Raw genomic sequence first — 23,667 nt, 5'->3', positions numbered from 1 at the left:
CACACGCGCACTTCCACAGCCCTGAACACTTCCTCCCACTGGAAGGTTAAAACAAATCCATTATGCAAGACTGAACCCATTTCACACACACGTGTGATATATCCTCCATCTATTTTAGAGGTTATACTTTCTGTCTCTGAAGGAAACAGGAAATGTCGGAGGAAGCCGCAATGCCATTTTCCCTTTCAAACCAGATGCTGGTGTCGAAACAAGTGTAGTAAAAAGTTCCTGTGGTTAGTAACAGTCTGTCTTTGATGTCGTCCTCGGTAAGGTGGGTCAAAGTCATCCATCATAATGCTGCACATACGATAGTCAAGGCTCAGATGTAAATTAAAGTGCATTTGCAGTGTCTAAAAATCAGTGGGGAAAAACAAATATGACTCTCTTGATGGATGAAACGCCCGGGGATCTTGTGCTGAGGCAAATCTTCAGCTGTGCTAGGGTCACTAGGCAAACTCTGTGCTTCACAGCTGGGCCCAAAAATTCACCTCCTTTCCCACTGAAGACACACTGGTGGTTCAGGACATTGTAATGATTGTTGGCCAAATTTCAATTTTGCGTGCATAAACGCATAAATATACTTATATGCCTTGCCGTTTACTTAATACAACACATCTTTTCATGTCGTTTTATGTATTGGTTTCTGTTTTTTTACCATGTTGCTTGGGTTTGGGGTTTGAACAATGTTTTGTTTACATAAAATGACATCCTAACCCAAACCCCAATTCTAACCCCAACTCCATGCGAACATAGTGTAAAAATAGAAAAAAAAACATGGAGAAACCTTTATTAAATGATATCCTAAAGCAAATCCCAAATTTAACCCCAAAGCCAAGCGACCAATACATAAAACGACATGAAAAGATTTGTTTTGCACCACTTTTCACACTGCATGCTATTTATACACACTTCACGAGAATGGGTTGGATGGTTATCACATACCACATGCAATAATTATATATATATATATATATATATATATATATATATATATATATATATATATATATATATATATATATATATATATATATATATATATATATATATATTATGAGACATCATATAAATATGTATGGGCTGAGACCAGGACTGAGCAAATGTGTTTGATGTGCCTTCAGAGCATTCATTTAATACTATCATCTAATTTTTGAAAGAGGTGTTGTTTAGCGCCTTGTAATTGTAAATTATAAAATAAAAAGTAATTTTGTACTGTACAAAGTTCAAAAAACAAACATTTTCCATGTTTATTTGGTTTAGACATTTCTGAGCAGCAGCAATTTTGAAGTGTCATTATGGCCCTCAGCATTTATTACCAACTCAAATGGCCAAACCATTTAAAGATTAAAAATTCAAACACAACAAACCCAGGCAAGTAATTAGATGGCTTGGGCTCATTTCTGTGCAGGCATTACCTCAGGTCAGTAACACATTTGAGGGACTCCCGAGGGTAATTCGTTTTAATGAGTTAAATCCTCTCTGCTCCACGGCTCCTTCTCTTCACACATATAAGTGTTGATCAGGTGCACACGTCGGGCTATCACTGCCTTTTTATTGTAATAAGAGGAATGATATGTCAGGCAACGAAACTTAAAGTTACTCTTTTTCTTTGCAGTACTGCCACAGGGTCTTTGTGGGTCACTGGGGTCACTTACTGTAGAGGGGCTTGCTTTAGGTTAAAGGTGCAGTTTGTAAATTCTAGCGGCATCTAGTGGTAAGATTGCAAATTGCAACCAACGTCTCAGTCCACGGCTCATTCCCCGCTTTCGAAAAACATAGAGAAGCTACAGTAGCCGCCACAGGACAAACATGTCATCGTCGGAGACAACTTAGTAAAAAATGTTTGTCTGTTAAGGGCTTCTGTAGAAACATGGGGGCACAAAATGGTGGCTTCCATGTAAGGGGACCCGCGGTGTATGTGTATAAAAATTCTCATGTATCATTCTAATGTAATAAAAACATAACGGTTCTTTATGAAAAGTCTTTATACATCACTGATAATATAGTTTTGTGTATCATATTGCATTTCTGTCCAGAGATGCTCCTAAAAGTTACACACTGCACCTTTAAAGAACAAAATGGATCAAAAAGTCAATTTTGAAAATCCACATGGATGTTGTTTAAAGTACTAAACAGTTTTGAAGATTTAATGTGTATTTAGAACTTACTGTACCCCATCCCAATGGTTTGGTTATACACTTCATGAAATTTGATTTTCTTTGATGCTTGCTGTGCTGTTGAGAGCGGTCATTTGTATTCATTTAACATTGATTTTGGTATATAATGAAATAGAGTGCTAAGGTGATGAAATACGTCTGCAACTCAACAAGAAAGACGAAACTGGTGTGTTAGCATAACCACATACATTTATATTTACCAAAAGTTGAATTAGATACACAGAAACGGATGTTTTAAATCTGTTGGAAATTTCAAGTTGCTTAAATGCTTTACTGCTTTTCAATATACTGTAAAACCAACCTGATCTCACAAGAAATCGTACATATTTTAACAGTTGACTAATTCGTATAATTTTATACGATGTTAATCGTGCAAAATCATATGATTTTAATGAAAAAAGAAAAAAAACACAACGAAACCAAACCCATAACCCCGCACCTAACCCCAACATCACAGGGGTCAAGGCAAATCGTACCAAAACTTGCCAACTCTTATTAATTGATATGAATTAGCCAACTCGTAAAATATGTACAATTTCTCGTGAGATAGCGTTGGTAAAACACAAATTGTTGGTTCAACTTAAAGAAGCAAGTTACATGGTTGCCTTTTTTTTAGTTAATTAAACTCACAAATATTAGTTGACACAATATTTTTACACAACAAATATTACACTACAAATAATAAGTCAAATCACTTCAAAATTAGTATGTTAACCTAACAATGAATAAAGATTATAGTAAATAAGTAAGGGATAATGTAGAGGCAGCCGGTAGTTATCGGGAAATAAGCCCCGACAGTGTGATCAGGACCCGACGCGAAGCGGAGGGTCTTGTATCACACTGAAGGGGCTTATTTCCCGATAACTACCGGCTGACTCTACATTATCCCGCTTATTACACGGCTACTTGTCACATAAGAAAAAAAAAACTGGACATGAATATGAATTTGAAACATTTTATTGGCATATTTGTTTTAAATTAACATTTTTATCCTTCCGCGAAACTTTGCACAGATGCATAAAATGATCGTAATACCTTATTAAGATCCTCTGCTTCATACTTGTCTGTCTCCATTTTTTTCTCTTTTAGCCAGTCTTTGAGAAGTTTTAATGCCCATTCTGTATTTTTTTGTGTGTTGGCTTCGTAGCTGTCATGCTCTATTTTGTCAAGTTCAGTCTCAGTAAGCTCTCTGTGTCTTGTCGTGGTTGTCCAGTGTTTGTCACAAGATGGCGCCAAACAAACAGTAATCTTTATTGATCTTTATTGGCGCGGAGCGATCTTACTCGTAAAAGTAGTACCGGCTATGCGTTATTATTTTGGAGCGGTTATTATTCGAAAAGAACGAACCTGCAAATGTCTCAACTGACCAATCAGAATCAAGCATTCCAGAGAGCCGTGTAATAATTAGAAATAACGTGTCTCCATGCTTCTGGATTGTAATATTGCAGATTTTTTGATACTGTATTTTATTCTTCTTCTCAAAATAATGTTTAATGACATTCCTCTCCACTCTTTAGTCACATACCTTAGATGTGAAGCAATTGTTATTTTTCTCTAGCCGCCCGGCAGTGAGATGACCTGTGAAAGGAGACGCTATTTGTCTAAAGGGACAATGTGGAGTCTCCACAACGGATGCCCTCGATAATTTCATTACCTTGATGACAGCCTCTCAGTACAACTCCCTTCCATTCCCAATTTTATTCATCTTCTTTGGGCATTGACTGAACACCTTTATAATGCAAATGTAGGCAATAGTGATAAATCTTTTAGTCGTCTCCTGGTTTCTTGATACCAGCGACATGCACTTCCCTGCCCGGAATCTGTTTCATTTCCCCTCGGCCTAATGTTAAATAAATTGAGTTCAGGTAATGCATTTCCATTTGGTGTTTCTCTGGGCCTTAAAAAGCATTTCATTTGACCCCCACCTCATCAGCCCTCATCAGCCGCTTTCCCTAAACTCGCAAAACCAGATTTTGGTGTAATAGTACAAACTAAATGACGAATCAGTGTCTTGGCCCCCTGGCTGCTGGGAATCTGGCTTGAATTCCTTCAGGGCTTTAACATCCGTGCAACGATGTGATTTATGGGATGGAAACGAATATATGTACTCCTCCTGCGTTTACACAGAGCCTGAGACGTTCACATTGTTTTTTTGCTATGCTATCTGTGTGACAACAAACTTAATGGGGTAACAAAGTTACAAATCAGACACTTGTTATTCCTTAGACACTGACAGCGAGAGTGTAAAACAATGGCGGATATTGACTATTTTAAAAATGTTTTAAAATTGATTTCCTCCCTTTTTAGGCAGAGGTTGTGGATGTTCAGTATGGAAGCCCAGAAGATCTGAGACGTGTCCAAACCAGTACAAATGTGACCAATAAAATTGCACTACTGAAACTCGGACAAGCACCTTTGATTTACAAGGTAAATTAAAAAATTTACAGTACTCATATTAGCAGCCTGATCTCAGGTGAATGTGTACATATTTACAAGTGGCTTATTTGTATCATTTCATACGACGTAAATCGTACAAAAGTGTATTATTAGAAGAAAGCAACAATGAAACCCTTCCACTAAACCCCAACATCACAGGGGCGATGGCAAAATGTAGAAATGTGGCCGTACAAATTAATACGAATTAGCCACCTCGTAAAATATTCCATGAGATTGTTTTGATATTAGTCACTTATTATTCAATTGTGTTTGTGAATTGTATTATTGCTTATGTACACTGAAAAAAAAAACTTGAGTACATCAGTTGCACATGATGAATTAAATTTCTTAAAATACCATTAATTAACATTCATTTCATTTTAAGAAAATTTTATTCAACCATGAATCAAACTTAAAATGCAACCAGTGTTTTATTTTTTCAGTGTATATACAGTAAATTGGTAAGCAATAACGCATTTGCAACACCAAGGTCATGAATTTAAATCCCAGGAAGACACAAACTGATAATGCACAGAGGCTTTGGATAAAAGGTTTTGCCAAATGTATAAATAACAGTATAACATTATTTGCTTTATAGATGTCACAAAATTATTACTTTTGTACTTGTAATAAAAAATTGTGTGACATTGTAATGTAAAAAAAATAGTTCCATTCATAAAGATGCTAATCGTATATTAATGATGAAATTAGAATCTCATTAGACCAACAAATCATGATCATTAAAGTTGCTTTAATAATGACAGACATTTTATCAAGCTATTTTTTGTAACGAAATAGATTTGTTACATGTGATAACATTGAGTATATATCTCTCTCTAAGTCTTATTTATTTTATCACTATTTACAATGTAAACCCATGACCGGCATTTACTTTAAACGGAGGCGTTTGATTGATTTTAGCTGCTTTCTGTCATTAGAGTAATTGGCATCTCTGTCCCTGACATTTATAAGTGGGTAAAACACGGATGAATGATGTGAACCTGCTGGTTTGTTGTCTAAATGTCCTTCATGCTTACAATAAGATGTTCTTCCTATAGTAAGTATAGTAAAAACTCTGACCCATCAGAAACATCTTTTTGTATCATTTTATACTTTTTAATTTCAATGAACATTTAAAGGGTTAAAAGTGGTTGTGGTTAAAATGTATGCTTTTATATTTCATAAGACTTTAGCTATTCAGTAGATTTGTGATTAATATAAATGTCTGGCTTTACATTTCTGCTGAAGTATTCAATGTACCATAAATCCTCAAGGACAGACATAGTTTTAAACTGCACGTACACTTTTCATGCTATATGTATGATTTTGAAGATGATTTTTTTACTGCTGACATTCAATGATTTTTCATTTTTATTTGTAAACGAGAACGCAATATACTAAAGATTCATAGCTTACAGTTTAACAGTGAAATCTTTATAGAAATATTTAATAGTTAATAGTGAATGCAATATTGAACCCTATGTAAGTGTGCGGTTGAATGCATAAAATCTAAATAGCTTAACGAAAGAACAAAATGAATGCAAATGTATTCCTTTTTAAAAAACATACCCTAGATACAATTGCAATTGGTTTTAGCATAAATAAGAAACACTTTAGTTAAAGCGTTCATTTGTCCTGTTATTCGAGTTCAAATCAAGGCAAAAACTCCATAATTTCTATTAGCCTTTTCAAAAATGAATCACTTATTTATGCTGTTTGTATGAATAATTGTCTATGTTCACAGGAACCCTACATCCTAGTAAAAGTCATTTAATTTCATGATCACCATAGTACCAGCTGTTATCCCTTTATGTTAAAGGTAATGCTGACCTTTGGGACTACTACACTTGATTTGTATTCCAGCCCTGTGCCAGGCACTTTCAGCTATCATTTGTTTGGGAAGAGTTATTGATTTTCTTTAAAGTGAGTGATTATGCTTAGTCTGTGAGGATCAAGCTTTTTGACTGCTCCTCCTCAGACAATTAAGCCCACAGAATGATGGCACGTTTGATCTTGATCTAGCATCTTTGTCGCAATACCGTACACCGTCCCACCGTGTCAGCACCCAATGTAGATAATAAAGCAAATTCGACAAGCAACATTTTGCTCAGTTTCGAGACAAACAATTTTATACGATTTTGAAAGGTTTATAGGCTACTTGTTCGCATCTCCCTTCACAGTAAAACAAGAATTATTACTCATGATTTTATGCTTCGCTGCATGAGAAAATCATAACAAACAGCACACCATAACCATTTCTGAGGTACCTGGGTTTTAAAAATGCTGATATTCAGTCTTGGGCTTTTAAATGGGTAGGACACTGTATTTTCTTGTATAGCCTCGAAATCATTGGGGAGACCTTAACAGAGACTTTAATGAATGATTTGCTGGAACGTTTGTGTATGCAGGTTTCAAATAAGCCATCGTTGACACAAAACCTAAAACAGATTCTTAGTACAATGACTAATGGTGCTTTCCCATTGCATAGTACCCCACGGTTTGGGTCAGGTTGGCTTACTTTTGGGGGCTTTTCCACTGGATACCCAATACATATTTAGTACCACCTCGGTTGGGGTTCCACGCGAGCTAAGCTGATACTAAAACGTGATGTAAAAACCTTGATGATCACTGATTGGTCTTAGAGAGCTTTACCTTCCTGCTTGTGCTGTCTCGAGCGAACCTATTGTCATCTGTGCTTTGTTCTAATGCTGCCTTCACGTGCTATGGTAATTATGGTAAATACCAAAAGCCGAAGTGGAAAATGCACTTGAACACCCCATCATGTAGTATTTTCCACTGGGCAACTCATAGAATATTTTGATGCCCGAGTTGCTGAGATGAGATAACCTTTGACCTTTTCAAAATGGCGGAAAGCAACTGAAGAGTCGTGAATGATAAGCACACACTCAACTAAACGTTTTTTGATGCTGTAAGTGCATAGTTTTTGTAGCCTATACAATGTTGTGTCATTGAAAATTGTAATATAATGCATTAACACTCAGGACTCCATCATACCCGGCACAATGCAGTGCAATGCGTGACACATGTGTCTTATGCTAGTTTTAACCTGGTGCAATTATAATTTTCACGTTTAGCGCCACGTTGTTTAAATAGCAAATGCATTTGCGCCCATTTTGCGTCCATGGGCGTTCTGAACTAAAAAAGAGGTGTGTTCAGGTGCATTGTTATTTTGAGGCAACTAAAATAGACTACGCCATTGACCAACAAAAACTTGGTCTAAAGTCAATGGCGCAATAGTGTTTTTTTTTTATTTAATGAGCGCGTTAGAAATATGCGCATATAAACAGGACGACAACGGGGGTTTGCTTATCACACACATGGATGCGCAGCAGCACAATACCAATGTTTTCCAGACTTGCGGTTTGTGGCTGCACATTCGCGACGCGAAACTCTGGATTTGAGATCAAGGACTTTATAATAAAATCAAATATCAGATTTTTTATATTATTGTTATAAATTTATTATTTGTTAAAATAATATTATTGTTGTTAAAAAGACCCAGAAATCTCACATGCAGTTTGTAATCTCAAAATGCACACTGAGTTTCGGTAAAGATCTCAACAGCATTTTAAACTAAGATTTGATATGCCAAGTCTGCAATCACAAGTCATTATTGTTGAAGTTCATTCAAAATGAACCCAACGATTTCTCATTAAAATAGCACTCCATATGTGAGTCACTAAATTTCGCCTCATCCTTCATGAGAGCATGTTTGTATTGGAGCCAGTAAGTAAATGTCAAGTGCTGTATGTTTAGTTGTACTCTGTGTTTCTGCAAAGCACAAGGTGTTGCTTTTGTTGACATTTAACTTGAACCGTTAGCCATGGTGACCCATGATCATTCATCACAACAACAAAACCAACAAGGTGTTGATTTCAATCTGAGAACAACTCCCATGCTGTAAGACAATCGGTTCCAGGTCTTATTTTCAACTTATTACAAGCCTGTTTATCTTCATCCTGTGGAGAAGGTTCTGGCTGGCTTTCATGTTGGTGTCAGGTGCGAGGGAGGTTCAGTCACACAACACCCAGCGGTGCATGTGCCATCACACCAAATGTGCCCGTCTGTTTGACACACAGGCTTAACTGCCGGCATAGCTGACACGATGAGCACAGTTATCTCGCCACTGTAGTATACATGTCATTAGCAGTCAAAATTGTATTGTTGACTAGATGTAGGGGCTTTGAAGTGTGACCAAATGTGTCAAAATAGCTAAATGGTTAAATGTAGCGTGACAGTAGTGTCATGCAGCTGCTTGTATCTTCAGAATCTATATGATTTCTGCAAGAACATATAACTATAGGGTGTCTGATGTTTTTCTGCATGACCAAAGTAATATAATAAAATGTATTAAAATTTTGTTATATTGTTATGTTATATTTAAAATGTTATGTTGTGTTTTTGACGCTATATAGTTGAAAATTTCTTTTTATTACATCTGTAACCAGTAGAGAGCCATATTGTGGTTTAGTTGATTTGGCTTAGCTGTTGAAAGCACAAAGCTGTGTTCCCAGTGTTCTCATTTGAAACACACACACTGGGGTGACATGAGATATTCATTAATTAGTGCTGTTATTGGGCTTTTTTCCTCCCACGTGTGATCCAGAGGGAACATTGAACTCAAGATGCTCCCTAACCCTTACAGACTATTTCAATTGCATGCTATTTCTGGGAGAATTACAATGAATACATGGTACATACATACTGTATACTGTGATGTTTATATTATGCATCATATTATCAGCATAGCAATAAGAGTTAAAATAATTACTTAAATAAAAAACTCTCTTATTGTAATGCTTTCTTTTTTATTTAATCCAAAACCCTTGGTTTAAGTATACACTCTCAACAAAAAATAAAAAAATAACCCATCTATCACTATTTAAAAAATGTCCTCAGTTAGTATCTCAAATGTACATATTGATACCAAGTGTATACACATCTGTACCTAAATGGTACATATTAGGACAGTTTTAAAGGGTACAGCCCCAGTGACAGCTGAGGGAACATACCATTTTTTCTGAAAGTGTAGATTTTAAGTGCCCCTGTAGCTCAGTGGTAGAGCATTGTGTTAGCAGTACAAAAGCAGTACATTTGATTTTTCCCATTTTGGAATCCATTCAGCCGATCTCCGGGTCTGGCGGTACCACTTTTAGCATAATTCATAAAATCTGATTAGACCATTAGCATTGTGCTACAAAATAGCCAAAGAGTTTCAATATTTTTCCTATTTAAAACTTGACTAATAATCAAGGACTTTGCTGCTGTAACATGGCTGCAGCAGGCGCAATGCTATTACGCATTGTGAGGACTTGGGGCAGATGAACCCAAGCGCAGACAGGAGTGAACAATACAGGACTTTATTCAAAGAAAACAGGAAAACACAAAAACCACGAGGGGGAAAACAAGACAGGATGTACACAACACTAAACTGACACTAAACTAGATGTAAAAGCTAACAATGCACTTACAAGTAACAATAACAGACTAGACAAGGAATACACTGGACTAACTACTTACAACAAGATGTACAACGGGCATGGACACAAGTCAAGGACACAATATAACAAAACGAAAATGAACAAAACAGTAAACACAAGAGCCGCGTCCGAAACTGCTCCCTCGTTCACTCATTCCCTATTCCCTGTATAGCAAATGACAATTGGAACAATTGTGAACGATTTTAGACACTGACGTAAATGCCATGCGTCGGAGAGCTGTCGTTGAGATAAACCCTTACACCTGTGTGGCTTTATTGATTGTACTGTGAAATGGTAAAGTTTACTTTGTTTGTCACATCATTGGTCATGTTTATTATATTAGTTATGAATAAAGAAAACAAAACAACTGCTTGTCATATTTATTTACTGTTGCTTATGTATGAATTAATAAAAATATTATATATATATATATATATATAATTTAATTTTTTTTAAATTATAAATTATACATTTTTTCCCACACAAAACATGGCACTGTAACAACCCTGACACAAAGACTAGATAATTCAAGACAAGATTCTGACAGGATCCTGTCAACGCAGTGCCCGAAAATAGTCTCCTGCTATTGAAAGTAACCAATGGGACTATTTTCGGCAGTGCGTAATATCATTGCGCCTGTTGCAGCCATGTACAGCAGCAAAGTCTTTAATTATTACCCAGAATGAGAGTATAGTTCCTAGCCATATCGGCCTAGAAAATCACAACACATTGTGGTTTGTCTGGAGTTTGATTGTTTGTTTTGTTTTAGGATCTTGTTCATCTTTTATCTCCACAGCTCTCTCTCCTGCAACAGCTGGGGTTTGGTGGATCTCTCCTGTATGTGGATCCATGTGATGCCCCTTTTGGGCAGAAGACCTTTGGTGTGACTCTAAACCCAGGTGGAAATCCATCTTCTCAAGAAGCCCCCAAAACCAGTAAGTTTCACTCAAATTCTCGCAGAGACTAATATTCCTGATCTTTTTTCACTGTCATCAGACATATTACGCTTTCTCCGCTGTACACTATATTCTTACTGAAATTTGATTTAGACTAGCATTCAAAAAGTAATCTGTGAGTCTGCAGAATCTAATGAAGAAGTTGCCCTTCAAGACATAGGGCATTTCGATTAGAAATGCTGTTAGAAAGAGATCATTGTTCTACATTACTTTGCTTGACAGTAAGGTTGTAAACTCATTTCCAGAGTGGTTATAGAGTCACACTCAGAAATCAATAAAAGATTTTCATTTTAATTTTTCTGTTGAATTCTCTTTTAAAGACGAATCCTCTCTTAATTAAGAAAAAATAACTCTTTAAAAACTTTAAAGCGTCCATAACACAAGCTGTTTCTGCGTATCTGATGTTAATCTGGATTACCTATAGAGTAGTATTACATCCTTTACACCTCCGAAGAGCCGTTACTGTAGTTTTATCAGATTTATAACAGATAGATTAGCTTTACGGATTCTTTCTGATAACGTATGAAAAAATTGAAAAGGAGGAGTTACGAACCGCGGGAGGAGCGAGTCACGAGTCATGGAACACACTGGATAACTTATGATTCACCACATGTTTGTGTCCTCAGTTCTCGCTCTCCCGCTGATTGGCGTGTGGGAGTGGTCAGCTGGACCCGTATTCAGAAAAATAAAATTCCCGAAACTTGTACGAACCCTGGCGAAGTGCATTCAGCACAGAAATACTCAGTAACATGTCCAACTGCTTTTTTGACACTTTGCATTTGTTAAGCATGAGGAAACCAACTCTTAAACTGTGTTAATGGCTGTTTCTCAATGTTAAGGATACTTCCTTGGCAGGACTGGTCTTTCAAAGTCAATTCCTTCAGAGGCTAGACGAGGCGAGGCTCCTCTTTAGAATTTGGAGAACACGTAAATGGAACAGGCTAGCAAGGGCACGTCATTGTGTCATTACGTCAGTAAAGAGGCGTGCTTTCGGCGCTGCACGCATAGGATTGTGGGTGATTTGAGATTGCAAAGGTTACACATATGCATCCTTTCCTGTATATGGGACATTTTTCAGAACGAAGGACTCGGTTCTTGGTTGCAACTCTGAGGATCTTCAACATTGGAACAGTCCTTCGATAGATGTCGATAATGTAGCATGACTGTTTCTATCAGCTGGTCACTCATTATTGTACTTTCATTGCAAATATCTTTCACTGTTTTAAACAATTAAAAAACACAAAGCATCAGTGAGAGTGATTATGTTTACAACTTCTAGAAAAAATTATGACTTAATGTCCTTGAAAAAAATATTTGCTAACTGTTAACATTCCCTTTCCGAAAATCAAAATAATTTTAATAAGGAAAAGCATCGCCTTAATTACAGTTATAGTCTTTTCATCTCAAAGTTAGTCTTGCATACGGAAATCACTGTCCTTGGTCATGTAACCCCAAAGTTTATGAAAGAGAAAACAGCACAAATAGCTCTGAAAGAGCACATTTTTACTGATAACAACATGATGTTGTTTTAAAAGAAATGACATGTTTCTTGTAAACAAGCATTTTTTTAATCAGACTCTTCATGGATTCTGCCAAAAAAACTGTATTTCTGAATGGTGTGAGGTTCGGATTAAGCATTTTTAAAATGTAAAATATTTGATGAACGCATTATACGTGTTGAAAGCATTTGGTTAATATCATTATATTATTTTTGACAGAGGTTTCCTTTAGAGGCATTCGCTTCTGAAAAATAAAAGTATACATAGGAGTGACTATCTGATAATAACAATTTAAATGTTTTGGGTAAACTATTTATTAAACATCCACTGAAAACGGTACGGTATCCTATCATACATCCCTTTAAATCTGCGGTGAGAGCTGTCCATGGTCCTGATCACAGGCCAAGTTTGTGCTGCTCTGCTGCTGTCCATAGTGCTGAAAACGAATCTACTGTATTTAAGAGTGCCGTCCATGACAGAAGACCTTAGTGCAACCGTGGCTGACCCTGGCTGGCTACAGTGTAGGATCACTGGGACGTGTCATTACTGGAGTGATGGCATGGGCTTACAGCAGGTCGTGGAGTCAGGGCACGACGGAGCCTGCAAACAGATGTCTTAGCAGATGTTTTGTGCACGTTCCCTCTTTGGTAAAGGCCTTTGTCAAACTGCTCAGCAAGAGCCCAGTGAAGTCGCTGGATGCTGGGTGGTGGTTCAAAGGAGAATAAATAATTCAGCTGGTAAATCGTCCTTGTGTTTGTTTTGTTTGGCATTGTATGTTTGCAATGTGTTCTGGTGAATCAATAACTGAACAGTATTACAGTGCTCTCTGATGACTGTACGTTACACTTGAACTTATCAGCCATATAACATACAGTAGGCTAAGATGAAATGTTATTTCTGTGCCATGTTATTGCATGGCAGACTAACGGCAGACAGATGGATTGTTAGGGAAAACGATTACTCTTCTCGCAATTTCTTTTGGTGATTGAATAGACAGGTTGTGCCAGTGTTGCAGTGTCAGGATGGACAAACAAATGTTATTTGTTTCTGTTATGTGGATTGCAGATTCAATTAATATTGTTTGTCCTGTTGCTAGGCTGATTGATGCTAATGACCAGCTGCCTATACGTTATCCCTTAAATATTTGTGTGTGCCTGTGTGTGCATAAACAGAATACTCTTGTGTTGACATGATCAACAGCTGAGGTCTGAATATATGATAGATGTAGTCAAAACAAATATTTCATCAGAGAAGTTGGCAAGAAAATTGTGAAGTATTGGTTTTGAAATATTGTTTTCTTGGTCTTTCACCCAATGTAAATGAATTATGAATAATGGTCATTCAAACCCGCTGCTGGTAAACACATATTGATCAGACCAAGCTGATGAAAAGAGTGATGAATGTTTTTCAAGGTATTTTTTCCACAAGTTTTGTGCAAAAGGTACTTTTGTTTTTGACTTAATATAATAAGGTTCATTTGAATTCATGTCTTTGTTGTACTGGCGCACTACCTGCTAATACAGATTATGTTAAATCAAAGCAGAGATCTTTGAAAACATGTTTCTACTTATTTCCTGTTAAAAGAAATCACTGTAGATACTTTCAAACAGTGAGAAGAATCAGATCTGCAAAAACGCCAGAATTGTTAATTGACAGTCTTACTTGTTATTTTGCCTTGAATGCGCTTCTTCCCAGTCTTTTCCTCTCCCCATTTTGTCTCTTCTCTGCTTTATTGTTTGTACAGCTTTATACATCGGATGCATTCCAGGATCTCGTTTGCTTATGAATGACACGAAACAAATAATGCGATGCCCTAAAGGCTCACATAGAAACATTTCTTCTGTCTCTAACACCAAAAGAGGAGGATAACCGCATTGATTCAATCCAAGGAAATAGTTTGTGTACCTGAATTGTAGCCTCTGGAGAACACGTGCTGTGCGGGTTTTATTGAGCCATGACTCGATCTTATTTATTTTGTTTCTTTTGGATAAATTCTCCCTGTCTTCCTGGTTGGGAAATGAGTCAGTGAGGCGCTAGAGGACATAAACGCAATCCTGGCATATAAAAGCACGGCTTGCTTTATTAGCCTTCTGCTCTTCTGAATCTTTTGCTTGTTGAATTGCATAATTTTGTTAACCTTTAAAGGCAGGCGCATATCTGAGGAAGAGATAAGGAAAAGTGTGCGTGTAACTTCAAACGATTTTTACGTGTTAATTTGAAATCGCTGACAGGTGGTTTTATTCACACGGAAAGAATTTTGTCCCATGTGTTATTTAGAAACCTTGTTGAAGTGAACAGAAGCCTTTGAATAGAAATGTAGTCATTTGCATATTTATTTAAATACGCCACAGCTATGGGACCCATGTAGGAGCCTTTTAATGAACAAATGCTTAACACTGCTGTCATGAAGTGAGACGTCCTCTGTGCAATGTCACTCAAAGGTGTCACAATGTGTCTCACCTTGGTCGGATTTGTCCACCAGGTTACCCTCTCTCTCTCTCCTCCAACCCCCTCTTTTGTCATTTTGATTTTGGTTCTTTTTATGAGGGGTCACAACCTAAAAATCAATGGATGTAAGCAAAGAATGCCATTCTACACATGACCTTTTGAAATGAAACACAAGCAACGTCACTCAAACAGGCAGAGGAAGTGCACAAAATGCACTTTTTGGTCTTATTAAGTGGCTTTTTGCCTTGTATATTCGAAAAATAAATGAAAACAGCCATCTAATGTTGTGCATAATTTTGGATAACGGGTCTTCTTACTGCAGGTATGATGTAAAACATTGCTTAACTCTTTCACCGCCATTGACGAGATATCTCGTCAATTAAGAGAAAACGCTTCCCCGCCAATGACGAGATTTTCCATCTTTCCGCAATACCGCTATTATCTTCCGCAACTTTTTAAACCCGGAAGTATTGCCCTATGGCAAGCGGGTGCATGTCCGTGTCTGTTTTAAAGATCGCTCTAAATGGGATCTCTATGAAAAGTCTGTCACAAAAATTGAATTATCTCTGCTTTTTGCTCAAAATTTGTTGTTTTTGCAGAAACCTACCCATATTCAAAAGCTGATTACAAAAGAACCACTGAAGGTAGGATGAAACGTTTTTTTGTTTGAAAGCAGAGGGTCTGTTCTTTCATTTGGTATATTGTATGTTTATATATTTAAAGAAGAACATTTTCTGGAAGGCATTAAACTTTGGTGAAAATCATGAAAAACGCTGGCGCTGGCTGGCAACTTTTTAAAAAAAACGCTGGCGGTGAAAGAGTTAATTACCATGAAATCGTTAATAACAACTGGAAAAAATGTTTTAATAAATAAATACTTTTAATAATAATTATATCTAATTTAGGAATAAATAATATAAAAATGTTTTACTATAGTGAGTTACTATAGTTCGACTGGGTGGCACTGTTGCCTCATAGCAACAAGGCCCCCGGTTTGAGACTCTTTGCTTTGTTGGGAGACCTTTCTGGTGGCGTTTGCATGTTCTCCCTGTGTCAGCGCGGGTTGTCTCCGGGTACTCCGGTTCCTCACACAATCTAAGAACATGCAGGTTAGGTAGATTGTAATCTTGCGTAGCCAGACCTTCAATATTGTGTTTTTCGCTGCTTTTTTTGGCCAATGGCCCCCCACGAGGCCGTTTGACCGACATGTCAAACAACCAATCGAGTTTGTTTCATCTAGCATCATGTTTCGGAGTGTGGAAATGTCCCAGCAATAACGAACTGGTTGACAACAAGTCAGCCATTGAAATAACCAGCCGCAACCAAATAGCATCTAAATAAACATCATTACTCACTATAGAACAACGGTGTGCACTTTATCAACAGCCACTCCAATGAGACGCTCCCGGTAAACATCTGTTTGAAGCATATATCTCCACTTTTTAACACCTACAAGCAATTCGGGAGAACCAAACGCCAGCTGCGATCTTTTTGACTTCACTAACTGCCTCAAGCAAAACTCTTGGACGTCTTTTAGAGAGTCTATACCAGGAACTTTAATATTTTTGAGAATGCACAGTTTAGCTGATCATGATAACTGCTCATTATTAGCCACGTAAACACAACAAATTCTCTTCCTCGTATGAACATCAGAGCTTTGTTTCCTAAGAGACCAAGAATAATCGCGACACTCGCGTCTCCCGGAATTCCAGTTTATTTCAACAAATCAGAAGACGACTTTGACATTCTCACAGGGTTTTCAGTTAAGTGTACAATACACATCAGACGTTTAGCCAACATTATGTGGGCGTGACGTCTGAGGCTGAGACTTGGTAGATTGGAGATGCAAAATTGTCTTTCCTCAAACTTGTAAGTAGATCAACTTGTGTGTGGATTAATTTGTTAATCCAACAAGTTGATCTAATTTGTTAATTCATACACAAACAAGCTCCTCAGCCGCTGCTGTAGTTGTCGCTGTCCAGTTCTCTGTCATATACGGCCATTCGGCCAATGTCCCAGAAGTTAGCGGGAGTAATAAAATGGCAGAAAATACCTGCAACTTTTAAAGTCGAAGTGTGGAAGCACTTTGGCTTTTAGAAAAAACTTTTAAAAAGTCAGCTCTATTTTTTTTTTTACATTTTTGATATGAAAAAAAAAGAAAAAGTATTGCATTGTATATCCCTTGCCAATACCCAGCCCTACCCAAAACAGCACATTTTTGCTCACACCTACAAAGTGGCAATTTTAACATGTTATAATAAATTATGGTATTTTAAGCTAAAACTTCATAAATGTACTCTGGGGACACCAAAGATTTATTTAACATCTTAAAAAAGTCTTGTGAAATGTCCCCTTTAACTGCAGGGACTGCGTTTGATTATTTACATCTGCCGGCTTGCTACGATAGGAACTTTTAACTATTAACACCAAAAGACACAAAGAGCATAACAACCGAATGAGAATAAACTGTTACAACTTCTGATTACATTTAAGGAAGCTTTTTTGTATTTTGACTATCCTTCGAGCTGTGCTTGCTTTTCCTGATGAGCCTGGCGTGATTGCTGGAGCACAAGGCATGTTTTGAGGCGCTCTTCATTAAAGGAATGTTTTACTGCAGAGACACCCGTGCCAGCTCTTTCCCACATCTAGTCGAACCCAACTTGTTCTTTTTACTTTCTGCCCTTAAAACCTATGAGCATTTGGAAGGCATTCAGGCTGAAAATTGCCTTTTCTGCCACGGCTATCATTTGATTGGTATTCCAACTAATAGACATGCAAATAAAACACAGGGTGCATTGCACTCCAGACAGAAATGTGGCACTTGGTCAATAACATTATGGAAATGTTGCTTCTGCTTCTTCGACTCTTTGTTTGAGTATGATGGAACCACTGCCAAAGTGCACAAGGGCCTTAAGTTGAAGAAATTACTCAGTCTATCGGCTGCCTTCGCTCCTGAACATTTTCTCAATAGCGGTATTTCTGTCCATTGGCCTTGATTAATATGTCAGTCTCATGCCGAACCGCACGTTCACTGTCATTCAGGATGTAATGCATTTGTGAGAAGTGTTTTATTATATATTTCAAGCTGAACTCTTCAGAGGTGAAGCTAGGAAAATTTGATTTCCCTTATTATGGTCATTCTGCTTTTTTAAAGAGCACCTATTGTCCGATTCATGATTTTACATTCTGTTTGGTGTGTCAGTGTGTATTAGTATGTTAACGATATGCAAAAGGTACCCTCTTCAAGGTAAATCTCTTTTCTTGGACTACAACAAACACACGGATTGTAGGCAAGAGTTTACTTCCTGAGATTGGTGATGTAGGTGACATTATCATTATTCCTCACAGCCTGTAAGTTAACTCCTGTCAGTGAGCGAATATTTTTAAGGAGCGTCACATTTCCGGCTGATGTCAGAGGTATTCAGGGCAATCACAATGTACATATTAGCTGGCCAATTTCAATTCAATTCAATTTTATTTATGTAGCGCTTTTCACAATTGGTAATTGTTTCAAAGCAGCTTTACATTAATAGAAGCATTGAAAAGCACAGAAAATCGACAGATAGCATAACATAATACAGATAGCATAAGCAGCTAAATTTGCTGCGGCTATGAATCAACATTATAGGCAAAAAACCCGGACTTTTTAGCCGGGGAAAAAAAGTCCCAGGAGGAAAAAACCTGTGGGAGATATAATACACATGTAAACGGATAAGGAGATTAAGCTGGTTCTGTCGGTGGTCGTTGGTCAGGCATCAGCTGGGTATCACGTTGAAGGACGGACAGTAGATCAGAGGTGTGCCGACCTTCACATTTACCGGAACTGGGTCTGTTTGTCTCATTGTCCTCAGGGTCGAGGAAAAGACAGGGAGAGAGAAACAAAATCCTATTAGCGTAGGGGCTGTTCACATGTAATGCAAGTGTCACACAGTGATGTGGTTTAAATCAGCTTGGTTCCATACAGGCTAACTATTGCGGCATAAGTATGTTACCCACAGTTGGGGATTTAGCAAATTGGGGGCCCAAGGCAAAGGTATCTATGGTATCTACTGTATGGGTCCCTATCCGATCTTTAAAAGAAAATGAAACATGCTGACCCGTTTGCCTAAGGCCAGAAGCCCCACTGTCATCGTTAATGCAGGTTCAGTGGCAAACGGGTCTGTATGGCATACTATTCACAAGACCACAAGAAAACGCCAAAATGGCAACCAGACCATACGTGCAAACCCGTTTGACTAAGGCCAGAGGCCCCACTGTCGTTGTTAATGCAGGTTCAGTGGCAAATGGTGGCAAACTATTTACCGCAATTAATTTTGAAGTGTTCATGCTGATGAGGTTTTTATTTATTCAATAAAATCAGGGACACAGCGCTTTTCAGATGAGTTTTGTACAAAATCAATGTGTTTGAGGAAGGGCTACAAAAATGTATGGTATGTGGAAAATAATGTGATTTTTTTAACTATAAACCATGCAAACACATTGTATTATACCAAATACACAAAATAGTGTTGTTTTATAGCAATGAAATAGGTGCTACAGACACGTTTGTGTTTATTGAAAATTAAAACTTTTTATACCAATATTTGTTTATATAATTTTTTTCCATGGCAATGTCCAACTGTGAATGTCATGCATCATTCACATGCTTTTTTTATTTATTATTTTGAAACATCATAATTCCACTATAATTTAAAAAAATATTTTAACTTAAAATAATATGACAAAATAACAGCAATAATTGAAAATGACACACTATTGAATAGGGGTGGCACGGTTCATGAAAAAAATCCAAACCGTTCGGTTCGCTTGTCTCGGTTCGGAGCGCGTGTGTGTCGCACGGTTCAACGGTTCATGGCATGCGCAATGTAGATTCATGCCCTGTATGTGACCTCAGATAGCATGTTTTCCTTTCACGCGAAAGAAGAGGTGACTGGTTTGGAGAATAAGTAACTGCAGTTTATGTTACGTGTAGAAATGGCAAGTGGGAGAGAAGAGGAAGTCTGCCCGCAGTTGGAGGATGCGCCAGCGTCGCATAAGTTTGGTGTGTGAAAACATTTTTATTTCATGTTACCTATGATGACAGCGGAAATAAAACAATAGATAGAACTGCAGTCTATGGGTTAAATGTGTTCGAACAGCCCCAGGAGACCGCCTTCTCTCCGACCATTTATCTAATCTGAGGTACTGAACACAACTTTTCATATTCAGCGCTATTTTTAGCCTTTCATTGATAAAATTAAAGCGGTTGCTTTCCGCGTAGTTTCATTTTGCTAGCGTGTGAAAGTTGCGCAATCTTATTTCATAAATTGCCCCTCAAAGTAATCAAGACAGAAGTGGTCAAAAGTGGACAAAAGAGACGGATTTAAATATTACAGGTGTAAAGGTTATGTTTCTCTCTCGTCCACATAAACTCTCAGTATTAAAGCAGCCTCTCAGTGATAAATCTAAGAGCTACACTGAAGTTGGCATTTTAATAAATGCAAGTTATCTTTGTGTGCTAAAAATGCACACAAAGTTCATGTAGATGGCAATACACATTCTCTTTTTTGCCAAATAAATGAAAAGCATGTTGAAATCATCAATGTCTTCCCTCTTGCTGTATCAAAATCTCATCTGGCTTTCCTCAGGGATGGTCCCAATAATGTGCTTAAAGTCAAATTCAGTTTGTGCATGATTACATGATATAACTTTTTTTAATACTGTATCCTAAATTATGGATAATTAATACATTAATAAGATAATACATTTCTGGAGTGTTAAAAATTAAAAGAAAAAATAACAACAAGAACCGTACTGAACCGAGAACCGTGACCATAGAACCGTGATACGAACCGAACCGAGGGTTTTGTGAACCCTGCCACTATTGAAACCATCTGTGATTATTTCACTCTTGTTTTAGGTTACATTTTTATTTTATTTTAACCCTTAAATGGTTAAAATCCACTTTTACAAGGTGTTTGGAAATAAATGTGTGTTGGCTGTGAGTGAACACAACCACCCTATAATAGTAAAAATCCACCCTCTCCTTTTTTTTATCACAAAATCAAAGCCTAGCCCACAACAACTGACTGATTGGTTAACTTTACCCAAAAGCTTTTCTAAATACAGTATGTTTGTTAGCACATTGTAGCATTAATGTGGCTAAAGATACTGTTGTCTCAAACTGTATTTACAGGAATCCGATCTATCTTGACCCATAGTGCTCACTGCTATGAGAACATTGCTTTTTTGCTCGTACCCAAATTGGGGCATTTTAGTCATGCTATTACAAAGATCTGTGGGGTATTTTAAGCTGAACTTCGCATACACATTTTAGGCACAGCTGAAAGTTATACCATTCATTATTACAAATTTAGGTCTTCAGTGATACAGAATGTTTACATAACAATGATCTCTAAACTTCATTCCTTAGTATAAAATGAATATGTTCTAATATTTTATTTAACTATTACAAAATGATAAAATAAAGCATGTGTCATCATGTTTTAACATTTCATTTGTTATTAAACAGATGCTAAAAAATAAAATTTTAAATTCTTCACTAATGACATTCTGGGTCTCTAAAACCCGAATATGGATTTAAAGGTTACGATTAAAAATTGAGGCCGAGAGATGGGTAAAACAATAAAATCTGTGCATAAAATACATTTTGAAAAATAAATAGCTTCCATAATGTGACCTTTGCATATCCAAAAGAAAAGTTGAAATCTGTACGTTTTAATTAAATTCCACCCCCGTGACACAACACCGCATGTGGTTTCTAAAATACTTTTTTGCATTATGAAATTCATTTACATCATGCCATACTTCCCTCATCCTACTGGAAACAAAGACTCAATCACAACATATAGAAATATGAGCATGAGATTTTAATGGTTTAGATGTGCTCTTGATGGCAGGCGGGTAGGTAAAAGCACTGCAGGCTAAGCTTTCTGCCATCTCTTTCAGAAGGTCGGGGCTGCCCCCTGCCTGGACTGACTGGGACTTTGACTTATCTCATCAACAGAGGGAGGGAGGGACGCTCTGCTTGTCGTATTTTGGTCTGTTCTGTTGATCGGACCGTGCTGTTTAACACTGGGCCAAAGATGTGCCCTTGCTCAATGTATATTGAGCAAGTATATAAAGATGAATTAAACAAAGAAATCATAAACTGAAGCAAATCCAAACTGTGATGTTCTGGGGGTTTGTTTTGACACATTTGCATTGACAGAAATAATAATAACCTGTTTGACATAGGCTACCTGATGTTATACATTTTTATTAGTTAGTCTGTTCAAGTTTGCAGCTTTTTTCTGGCCAAGAGCAGCCTGCAAAGAAAGAGACCCGCTGACTGGCATGTACCTTAAATGGCCAACTACTGTTTGCCTCAGGCTAATACCATATTGAAGCTGTGGTAGTTATGGTAATAAGGTTGCTTAACAGGGGTTGTCAAACAGAAAAAGCTTTTGTGTGGTCTGAAAACCTTGAAAACGCTAATTTATCCATTTAGAGCAGAACCTACTTCTACGCTATTAAAAATAAAAGAAGCCATAGAAGAACTATTTTTGGTTCCCTACAGAAACTTTCAGTCAAAGTTCTTACAAAAATCGACCTTTTTTATAGTCTGAACCAGGCATGGGCCGGATTATGGCGGTATGATAACCTTTAGCAAAAATACCACGGTTTCACAGTGTTGTGGTATTGCCATTGCAACACTACAATGTGTTATTTTGAAAATGCCAGGTAAAAATAAAGCCTTTAAATTATAATATGCTTTAAAAAATATAATATTTTCTTAATGTATATTAAATTTGAACATCAAATCAATCACATTACTTAATGATTTAATGAATTTTGAAGACGGTATCACATAACATTTTAATGGTTTTGAAACCTTGAATGTTTAAAACCTCGGTATACCTTGAAACCGGTAACTGGCCCATGCCTAGTCTGAACCTTTATCCACTACAAAAACAGAAAAACAACAGAAAAGATCTGTGGATGTTAAAGGTTCTTTATGGAGCCATACAGCCTGACAAAGAACCGTCTATGAACCTTTATTTCTAAGAGTGATAATGTTATTTACCTTTGTCCAGCCCTGCTGCTGTCGACTCACCCTCCCCACTCATGAACGTCCCCTGCAGGGCCCGGCCCTTGCCATATATCCTGAGAGACATGGCCACAGTTTAGCCTCAGCAAAGAGGGAATAATTTTACCAGACAAGAATTTACAGTTGTGCCTCTGTGCGAGCCCTCTGGCCCTGGATCCATCCCTCTCTAAGCATACTGAGCGGCGATTATGGCTTTAGCCACTAGCACTATTTACACATGCCTCCACCTCACAAATAGGCAGCAATGATGAAGGCAGCATGCATGCTCTGAGCAGGGGTACAGTGTTTGTGTGTGTGTGTATTTTCACAACACTGGAAGATATAAAGCGAGGTGTGAGAGGCTATGGCTGCAACCTTCTGTTTTGGAGCCCTCAGGTGTGTCTTAAACACACTTTTTTACTTCAAACAACTGTAAGTGGTTATTTTACCCCTGCAGAGTAGCTGTTTTTTCCACCTACTAACATTTTAGAGTATATGTACACTCTCAGAAAAAAAGGTTCACACGTTGTCACTGGGATGTACCATTTTGAGGTACCAATATGCCCCTTTTAGGTAAAAGTG

General features: G+C 37.4%; 1 protein-coding gene across 1 annotated transcript in view; it reads left to right on the top strand.

The window, feature by feature from the left end:
• Positions 1–23,667, top strand: part of LOC135719047 (inactive N-acetylated-alpha-linked acidic dipeptidase-like protein 2) — a 316,217-nt gene that overhangs the window by 144,007 nt on the left and 148,543 nt on the right. Inside the window, exons 4-5 of the mRNA XM_065241553.1 lie at positions 4,485–4,604; positions 10,911–11,049. Of these exons, the coding sequence (XP_065097625.1) occupies positions 4,485–4,604; positions 10,911–11,049 (259 nt within the window). The remainder of the gene's footprint in view (positions 1–4,484; positions 4,605–10,910; positions 11,050–23,667) is intronic.

This window comes from Paramisgurnus dabryanus, chromosome 14 (assembly GCF_030506205.2).
Source record: "Paramisgurnus dabryanus chromosome 14, PD_genome_1.1, whole genome shotgun sequence".
Classification (NCBI taxonomy): Eukaryota; Metazoa; Chordata; class Actinopteri; order Cypriniformes; family Cobitidae; genus Paramisgurnus; species Paramisgurnus dabryanus.
The sequence above is the reverse complement of the archived record's forward strand: the minus strand, read 5'-3'. Positions and strand labels throughout refer to the sequence as shown.